This window comes from Lactuca saligna, chromosome 4 (assembly GCF_052625555.1).
Source record: "Lactuca saligna cultivar CGN05327 chromosome 4, ASM5262555v1, whole genome shotgun sequence".
Classification (NCBI taxonomy): domain Eukaryota; kingdom Viridiplantae; phylum Streptophyta; class Magnoliopsida; order Asterales; family Asteraceae; genus Lactuca; species Lactuca saligna.
In genome coordinates this window covers 97,796,235-97,807,024 of record NC_136420.1, presented here as the reverse complement: position 1 = coordinate 97,807,024, position 10,790 = coordinate 97,796,235, and the positions used below count along the sequence as shown (strand labels likewise).

General features: G+C 31.2%; 1 protein-coding gene across 2 annotated transcripts; it reads left to right on the top strand.

Annotated features, from left to right (window-relative positions):
• The first annotated feature begins 764 nt into the window (after positions 1–764).
• LOC145042450 (S-adenosyl-L-methionine-dependent methyltransferases superfamily protein) lies at positions 765–2,574 on the top strand. 2 transcript variants are annotated; one of them, XM_078990872.1, is made up of 7 exons: positions 765–1,036; positions 1,148–1,340; positions 1,403–1,512; positions 1,776–1,854; positions 1,938–2,008; positions 2,180–2,246; positions 2,336–2,574. In XM_078990872.1, exons 1-7 carry the CDS (start codon positions 812–814, stop codon positions 2,446–2,448), a joined length of 858 nt encoding a protein of 285 aa, XP_078846998.1. In that variant the 5' UTR covers positions 765–811; the 3' UTR covers positions 2,449–2,574. The 2 variants fall into 2 exon arrangements, with proteins under 2 accessions (XP_078846998.1, XP_078846999.1); XM_078990873.1 differs by having other exon boundaries at positions 766–1,036; positions 1,941–2,008.
• Positions 2,575–10,790: the final 8,216 nt, after the last annotated feature.

The following is a 10,790-nucleotide window of genomic DNA, read 5'->3' as shown; positions in this document are numbered from 1 at the left end:
TGTAAAACATTAAAATAAAAAATGAAGAAATGGATTCATTGCAGTTTAATATTATATATATTATATTTAATACTTTACATATATAAGTATATGACTTTAATTTTAAAAATCGAAACAAACAATAAATTATCAAGTAGATAATATTTATTTCAAAAATATCACAAAATGACATGTACCAAAACTTATAAAATATTGACAAAGGATAAATTTATTTTCATTTATTAGGGGATGATTCACCCGACACAAGTTTAAGTTTTGTTCTTACACAACATGATGAATTGATTGGTAACTTATGTGTCTCATTATTTAAAACTCGACATGGTGAAATGTTTGATGCGTGATTTGCAGTTTGCCACGATTGTGTGAACTTTGAAGATTTGACAACATTATTTTTATGGAACAAAATATAAATACTCTACTGACCATAAGAGTTAGTAATATTTATTTTACTACAAGGAATTAAATATGTGGCGAAGTATATCATCGGAATTACTTAAAACTTATGATTGCAGAGATTTTATATCATTCAATTAAAATTAACATGGTGTCCAATGCATTAATACGTAAATAATATGGAAAAAATTGAAGGGTGCAATACTTGTTATTTGGAGCTAGACATTTTTGGGCCTCCAAATGTGTAAAATGGCATTAGTGGGTTTATTTGTGTTTAAATTGACGAATGGTGTTCATGATTTTTTTTTTTTTTTTTTTTTTTTTGTGGTAAAAATAAAAATAAAATAGAAAATTTTTAAGCCTGTTTAAAGGATTTCATTATTCGAACTTCGTATCCCGGATCTGTTACGCCGCCTAGATGGTGCTATTGCTGAACAGAGTCTTCAATTTCCCCGTCTCCCTATCTTTGGGGACTTTCATCAAACACATTGAGCGCGCTTCCAATCTCAAACCAACGGTCACAACCAGAAGATTTGCATCGACAAAATCCTCAATCGTCAATGCCTCCCACTTCGACACCCTAAATCCTCTACAGAAACAACAAGTCCAGCTCTATATCGATGCTCTTCTCGATTGGAACCAGGTTAAACATGTCACCGTCTTTATAATTCTCGACTTAACTTTCGTATTCAGATTAAGCTTTTATCCAAAGTGGTAATTGATAATTTTCTCTTTTTGGGTTACTGGTTTGTAGAAGATGAATCTCACTGCGGTTAAAGAGGCAAGTGATGTAATGGATAGACACATTGAGGATTCTCTTTCCATTATACCCCCAATTCAGAGCTCATATATTTCGCATTGTGAATCTTCATTTGAAAACCTCAATCTTGTAGACGTGGGAAGTGGCGCGGGACTTCCTGGGTTGATATTAGCCATTGCTTGCCCTGGTAAATCACATCTCAAACTTTTCTTGATCTTCTTTGTGGGTAACATCTCTTTCATTCTCTAGGTTGGGAAGTGACACTTCTGGAGTCATTAAACAAGCGCTGCATTTTCCTAGAGCATGCAGTTGGCTTGATTGGTTTATCTAATGTGAAGATTATTAGAGGAAGAGCAGAGGTATGCTTTTCGGCAAATCAATCAAGCAAATGTTTTCTCATTTTCATGGAACTGATTTCTCTAACATGAAACAAGTTTACCATTTTCATTGAATTAGTACATCCAATTTAGCAACAACCTGAAGCTCCCAACCTGTTCCTCAATTAGAAATGCACCTTTTAATCTTATGTTTTTACCTTGTTTTTCATAACTTGTGCTACATACAAGGACATGTTTGAATCAGGAAAACGGCGATAACATTGTAAATAATTTTAATAGGGCAGGATGTGGGACAAAATCAAGAATTTAGAGAGGTGTTTGATGTTGCTGTGGCAAGAGCTGTTGCAGAAATGAGGATATTAGGTACACTTAAATTAATACAACCACATATTCTAGAAATCTTTGAATTGTTCATGTGATTAAACCTCCTTTTGGTCTTTGTAAAGCAGCTGAATACTGTCTTCCCCTTGTTCGTGTTGGTGGCTTGTTTGTTGCTGCAAAAGGTCATGCTCCTCAGGTACATGTTTAATTTTATTTCCTTCCTCTCTTATCATCTTTTGCTCTTGCTCTTCTGCTATAACAAAGGATCCCGTTGCTTCATGATAAATAATATCTATTTGATGTTAGATTTATGACTAGAAGAATATTTAATAATCTTTTTTTTTTTTTGGTCAAACAATATTGGCAGGAAGAAGTTGAAAGAGGCAAGAGAGCAATTTCTTTGATGGGCGCTTCATTGTTAGAAACATGCAATGGTATTTGAGTTATATGTTTTGTGTCTCAATTCCTACTCATTCCTTTTAATATTAATATTAATATTTAAAAAAAAAAAAAACAAAAACAGTGAATTCACACAGCCCATATGGACAAAGAACTGCAATCATATGTTTAAAACATCGGCCCACCCCCAACAACTATCCACGAGAACCGGGTACACCAGCAAAGTCACCACTTTAACTCTAGTGTCTAGACATGTAATGAATGTATCTCCTCTTTTAACTTTTTTTCATTTCTATTTTGTAACATCTACAATATAATTCATTCCATTACAATCTTATATTAAGAGTAAATTCAAATTTTTCATATGCACTTAACAGAGGTACTAACAACTTTGCAAAGAAACAAGCTTTACACCAAGTTAAAAAACTGCAACTTTATGGGAAGAATGTTGTTGTTTTTTGGATTTATTGTGAGTGCAGATGGATTTTTATTGTTAAAAATATGGGAGGGTCAAATCATTCTATACTCATATTGCACTTCTCAAAACTAGCACGCTTCCAAACCGAAAAGCAAAAAAAACAAACTAAACGAATGAAACCTTTGGAAAAATAAATAATGAAAATAATTTGGAATTCCCTATTAATTATTGTTTGCCAGCTGTCTTCCATCAAATAGAAAGTGTTTGTTTGGTAAGAAGGTCCCCAGGTTATAAGGTATATTCTTCACGGAACTAAGAAAATAGAAAAAATTACAAATCAATTCCTATTATTTAACTAAATAAGGTCAGAGGTAGTGGTGTCGATGAAACCGTACTCTCTTCATTGTCATATAAGCGTCATGTTATTTTTACTACAAAAGTACGGTTCTTTGTCACACCCAAGGAGTGGTACCATACTTAATTTTAAAAAAATAATAATAATTTAAATAAAAACATTATTCTTCTCCCCATCCAATCACAAACCAAGGTCATTTGTTACCACACTGCGGTCTAAACCGCACCCAAACCGCAGCCAGGGGGTGGTGTTCCCTTGCTTATGTGGTAAAAGGTGCGGTAAAGACCGCACCACTCCTCACAGCCTAATATCAATCCTACTTTCTAACGTATGAAGCATCATTGGGTGTACTTAGACCAGAGGGAGTGGGAGTGGGTCACATCACATTTTCCTTCACTTTCTTTTCTCTCACCTAAAACTCAGAATTTGGTGGGAAGGGTTTCCCTTACTATTTCTTTTAAATAAAATTAATTTTTTTTATGATTTATAATTTTGAAATTAATACTAAACATAAAATTTAATTAAAAATAAAAAGCATTTCATTAATTAAAATAAAAATTACATTATACCTAATATTTAAATAAATAGAAAATTTAAAAAAAAAAAACGCAAAAGAAAAATCAAACAAAAAAAATCCAAATACATCACTTGGAATCATCGTCCTCGTCATCGACCTCATCTTTTTCCTCATTCTCCCGAACGTCACTATCGTCATCGGAATCTTCACTCTCGAAGAACATATCAGAATCCTAGTATGATTCGTCAAACAAATCATCGCGAGAAAACTCTATCGGGGGCTGAATATGAGTCCTATAAATGTGCTCCACCAAATCAGCACGAGGGGCGTGATGAATGTCATGATTGTGTACTTGTTTTCTATTCGCCCTATACTCTTGTGTATCAACGGCTACTCCTTCGACATTTGGCAAAACTTCATTTTTGTTGTACCGACATATCGTTCTTCCTTCGTCTTCAAGAATCATATTATGCAATATGATACATGCATACATTACGTGCTATAACCTTTTCACTTTCATATGACCTTGCCTCGATTGCTAGTACTTGCCAACGTCTCTTAAGTACACCAAATGTTCGCTCCACATCCTTCCTAGCTGACTCTTGCGCCTCTTTAAACTTTTTCCTTTTCGGGTCGTTAGGACATATAAACGATTTCACAAAAACAGACAAGTGAGGATATATAACGTCAGTAAGATAGTAGCCACACTTATATGCTATCCCATTTGCTTAAAAATGTACATCGTGCAACTTTTCAAGGAAGATATCGTTGAATATCGGTGACTGGTCTAGCACATTGATGTCATTATTTGCACCAGCCGGACCAAAGAATGCATGCCATATCCAAAGATCATGTGATGCGATAGCCTCTAGAGCGATCGTCAGCACTTTGTGGTCGCCTCTCATGTATTGACCATGCCATGCGTTGGGGCATAATGACCAACCCCAATGCATTCAATCGATACTACCAAGCATTCCAGAGAATCCATGCTTGCCTTCATGCACCGTGTACAATTGATGGATATCTTTAATAGTTGGTTTGCGTAAATATCGTTGCCCGTAAACCCAAATAGATCGCTTTGTAGAACTTGTACACACACTCCCGCAGAGTACGCTCTGACATCCTAAAATACTCGTCTCATTTGTCTGCGCCCATGTCGTATGCTAACTGACGAATTGCAGCCGTGCATTTTTTAATGGGAGAGAAACATTTTATCCGCCTTGCATCAATTTTCCATTGGAAATATGGAAAGCGACCTTCCAAATCGCCAACAATACGTAAGAATAGTTCCTTCTTCATTTGGAACCGACGTCGAAACTTTACAGCGTAGATGACGTCATTTGCAAAATAATCTTCAATAAGACGATCGTGTTTCTACGCAACTGCGACTTTCTTGGTTTAGATCATGCACGTGATGTTTCGCCTACCCGGTTTTGATAGTATGCAACCGTTTTCGTCATGCAGAACCGATAAACGTAGCCTCCTCTACAGCCGTCGAATCGGATGATGACATTTTGATTAATATTTTTTAGAAAGAAGTATAAGGTATGGATTAAAAAAATGGTTGGATGTTGTGGTATTTATAGTTTAAAGAAATAGAAAAAAAAAACAAATATATATATATATATATATATATATATATATATATATATATATATATATATATATATATATATATATATATATATATATATATATTAACGACTATATAACCGTTTGAATCAAAAAAAGAAAAAAAATAATGGACGAATGAGGTGAAGAGTGAGAACATGACATCCCCATCCTGCACCCCCTTTCCGCACTTCGCATCCCGCATCGATGGTGTGGTGTTCCCGCATGCGGAAACGTCTCGCACCCCTCCCCGCAGCTCCATTCCGTCCGACCTTACGTTCTAATCTATTTAGGCTTCTATATTTAAGTTTATGGGTGATACTTTTAGTATCCTTCATCATTAGATGTATTCTATTAAAAAACATATGTATTTAGGGATAGGACGTTACAACCATATACATATGTCTTATTATTCAAGCTGGGAGGAAACAATCATAAAAAATCTCGTTGTCTGCTATGAAGGTAGATATAAACTTTTTGTGAGAGTGCTTTTATCTTAGATGTGCAAATTCTAATAGTTGTCTTTCTTATTTTTTTGTTTTTTTATTTTTTTTATTTTTTTGTCTTGAAAGTACAAATTCGAGTTAGGAGGAAAAAATCACAAAAATTCATGTTGTGTGTTATAAATATAGATGAAATCAAAGAAGAATACATATTCTGCTTGGAGAAAACTAGATAATAAGAGCACCAATATTATTTAACTGATTTATGAATTAGGTTACTAATATAAGTAAAAGACGAGCCACATATAACAAATATGAATGGATGCGAGAAAAAGACTCTCATTCCTAGTTTCCTATTTATTTTATTGAATATTGTTATTGTATTGAGTATTGAAGTGAAGTAAAAAATTGGAAACTCTCTATTTTCTAACACAGAAAAAGAAATAGAAAAAGATTAGTAATTTACTATACATATCATAAGGATTAAATATATACAAAAATATTAACGACTAAATGTATACAAACTGAAAATTATATTATCGTATTAAGTTATTTTTCCGGTTTAACTTGGAGTATTCGGTTATAAAGATTAAATTTGGACAAAAAAACAAGTTAAATGGTCAAATGTGGAAGAAAAGAATAACCCTTAGTGACCAAGTGACCAAATATGCACAAATAAAAAAAATATGTTAATCTTTTATAAGTCATTATCCCTTTGACTTTTGAGAAATGCATATATGTGTAACCAATATATGGTTTTGTTGGGACATGACATCAATAATATTATCGAATCAGGTTAAAATAGTCTTAGATATTACTGACAGTTTTTTTTTTTTTTGATTTTATACATTCTCGTTGATATCGAATATCATTAATATTTATGAAATTATACATATTTATAAAATTACAAATATTTATGAAACAATGTATTCATCAAAATAATGATGCATTTTATAAATGATAATGGACTCAAATTTGTAAATAAAAACATTTATCAAACAAATAAATTGAGTGAATCTGCATTAAAAATATTAGTTGTGAACAAGTTCAAAAAAAGGAATAAGTTTAATTTTGGTGGAGTATTACTTAAAAAATTGCAATAAACATATAAATAAAACTTTAAAAGATATTTGTAATCTTAACGGTAAATGACACAAAAAACACTCTTTTTATACATAAATTCAATTTTGACACCATGTTTTTTTTTTGTCAATTTTGATACTGTGTTTTCCGATTTGTTACAATTCTGACCACTTGACCGGTTAACCAGGTTACATGCTATCATGACATGATGACGTGTCAATTTTGCTGATGTGGCATGCTGACGTGTCAAAATTGATTTTTTTTCCACAAAAAACACTAAGTTTTCATTTTTTTTTCGATTTTAACACTAAGTTTAATTTTTTATTTCAATTTTGACACTATGTTTTTTTGTTCCAATCGAACATTATTTATCAAATTTTGTTCAATTTTGTCTATTTTCCATTTGATACCATATAAATATTTTTTTTTCTATTATATTTTAAACTGTATAAACATTTTTTTCTTTTAACAACCACATTTTTATTTAAATACAAGGAGTTTTTTTTTCTTACATTAAAAGCATTAGTTATAGCATGAGATTCAAACTAACCATAATCTTCTAATAAGATGTAAAATTTTGATGGGTTGCAAACTTGATATCCGAGTTTTGATCGACTACATGCCTCCAAACCTTCAAACACATTTAAAGTTGCATATTTAATATAAAATATAATTTTTATATAACTAATACATATTTATACATAAAAATATGGTTTGAGTATAAAAAAAATGTGTTTATACAAAACTATGGTTTTTAAATGAAAAAAAAAAACATATTTATACGGTTTAAATGTATTAAAAAAATATTTATACGGTTTCAAATAGAAAAATTATCAACATTGAACAAAATTGGAAAAAATGATATTCGATTTGGAACAAAAAAACATACTGTCAAAGTTGAAAGAAAAAATTAAACTTAATGTCAAAATCGAAAAAAATGAAAACTTAGTGTTTTTTGTGAGAAAAAAATTCAATTTTGACACGTCAGCATATAATGTCAGCATGCTACGTCATTAAAACTGATACGTCATCATGCCACGTCAGCATGCAACCTGGTTAACCGATCAAGTGGTCAGAGTTGCAATAAATTGGAAAACACAGTATCAAAATTGACACAAAAAAAAAAAACACGGTGTCAAAATCAAATTTCTGTGTAAAAAAAATGTTTTTTGTACTATTTACCTTAATCTTAATGCAAACGTGAATAAGTTAAATGGAAATAATCCTATATAACTAAAACAAAAAGAAACAAATCAACACCCTCAAGTGCATTCTTGTTGTGTGGCTTGCTTAGTTTCTTGTTAATTAGAGAGGTCTCATTAGTATATTTGTCGGTTCCAACAACAAAAAAACTAAAACAAACGCTTACTATAAATTATGTGTCACGATTTTCTATGAGATCAGGTCATCTTAAAATTAGCACAAACCCTTTGTAAATTCAAAGAACAATACATCGAGGGGCTTATTAATTATTAATTATAATGAATAAACTAAACGAGTCCATAATAGTGTATAAAAGTCGTGGAGGCGTTAGGGCCTTGGGGGCACCGCCCCCCATTCCTTAAAGCTTGCATCCGCCTTTGTGTGTGTGATCCTTCTTGTCAAGCTATAAGGCTTAGTTTACAAAATGGGTAACATTTACCTATGTGCCAAACCCTACATATGGGAAATGTAGCAATATGATCTGTTTCCAGACTAAAAGCCTATGTTTATGCCTAGCTTTGTTATGATATATATATATATATATATATATATATATATATATATATATATATATATATATATATATATATATATATACACCTAAATGCTTGTACACAGACAGCTTGTAATGCTCCCAATGTGCCACCAAGGAAACAATAAAATACACCAAATAAAAAAACACCTTTTTCTACCTTTTTCTAATATGGGTATGAAAATAAGTAAAAATGATTTTGTAGGCTAATAAATTATTATTCTTATACATATATAATCATTTTTTATACACGAATTATCATTAAGTTCACCCGAGATGTTTAAAACCTATCATTTAAATGAATATTGTGGGTTAATGTTTTTTGTGTACACGATTTATAATTATATTTTTTAATAAAAATTAACATTAAATTTTGTCATGATTATCTTCTCCGGCCAACATCATCCACTATCATCCATTAAGAATGTGATAGAAAATCGAAACCGAATAATCGAACCAAACCAAATGATGTTTGGTTTATTTAGTTTAGGTTATTCGGTTCTCGGTTAATTCAATTTGGTTAACTGAATAAGATACTTTATTCGATTTGATTTTGGTTACATTTTTATTATTTTGGTTAACCCAAAAAAGTTGAATAGACTTATACATACATATATATATATATATATATATATATATATATATATATATATATATATATATATATATATATATATATATATATATATATGTGTGTGTGTGTGTGTGTGTGTGTGTGTTTAAATTGATAGATTAGTTATTAAAAAGATTTTCATAACTAATTATTAAATTATTAACCATTATAAATTTATATTTAAACACAAAAACCAAATGTCAATTACCATTTGTTCATTTATTTCCTCTTCATACACCACTAAAACTATATTAACCCACATACAAGGTTGTAAAACTCGTTACTCGGTATCTGCTCGGTTGACTACCAAGTAACGAGTACTCGGATTCGGTAACTCATGTAGAAATATTTTTAGGGATATTATATATGTCAAAATCATAAGTTGATTGAAATATATAATAAAATTAGATACATGAGAATACAAAAATAATAATAATAATAATAATAATAATAATAATAATAATAATAATAATAATAATAATAATAGTAGTAGTAATAATAATAATAATAATAATAATAATAATAATAATAATAATGGTCTCACTTCGTGAATAATTACTGATTTTTTAAAATATATATGTAGTAATAATCACATGTATGCGTTAAATAATAAATCATTAATTATGTATATACATGTTAATCACCGAGTTTACTAGGTTTTCCAACATTACACAGTTCAGTAAGGGATAGATCGGGGAGTACTCGGGATTTTACAACTCGCCTCTATAAGGGGCCAAGTAGTGAGTACTCGGAGAAGTAATCGACCAACTCGGTGAGTTTTACAATAATACCCACCTATACAACTTGTGTGGCCGTATCGATACTTTAAGGCAACATATGGTGAAAAGATTGAATATAATATTTATGTAGGGATATCTATAGTAAAGTCCCTATATTTTGGCAAAAGTTTCAAAAAAATCCTATATTTTTTTTTTGAATGAAAAAGCCTAATAAACCGGATAAACTGGACAATTTAGCCCTTATCATCCGGTGACCTTCATTTAGCCGGTTACATGTGATTACGTGGCATCTTAATGGCGATTGTATCATTGACCTCATTAAGGTTATTAAAGAAAACCCATTTTCTGGTCTCCTTTATTCCCGACAAATCGATCGATCGATTTTGCTCATCTCCTTTGGCGATGGATGAAGTATTTGAGCCGGTTACATTCGACATTCAAGTTGATGATTTTGTAAAAGCCAAAGCAGTTTCAAGATGCAAAGATGAATTCGTTAATGTTCTTTGTGAAGACAATGACGACGAACCAGTGGAAGGTGAATGAGAGAATGCTCGAATGGAAGTAGATGCTGAGAAAAAACACTAAAGAATCTAACGAGGAAGATAGTGATGAAGATGAAATTGTATACTCCATCCATAATCCGAAGGTCAAATGGAATGTGATGAAACCAATTATTGGAGAAAGGTATTAATCTAGACATCAACTGAAATTATGTTTAACAAATTATTCCATTTATAAGGGTTATAAGAGGCATTTCAAGAAGTGTGATAGTGTTAAACTAGTGGCTGTGTGTGCTAGTGATCTAGAAAAATGCCCTTTTATGGTTCCTACTTCATGGACGAGTACTGAAAAATCATTCCAGGTTAAAAGGATGAATGATATGCATACATGTGTTAGGAATTTTAATAGTTCAAGGGTTATGAATCCAACTTGGTTAACAAAGTAATTTATGAAAGAATTAGTAAGGAAACCAAAGTTAAAATGCAATGAAATGAAGGAAAAAATTCAAAGTAAATTTCATTACAAGGTGTCATGGTCAAAATATTATAAATCAACGTATAGGG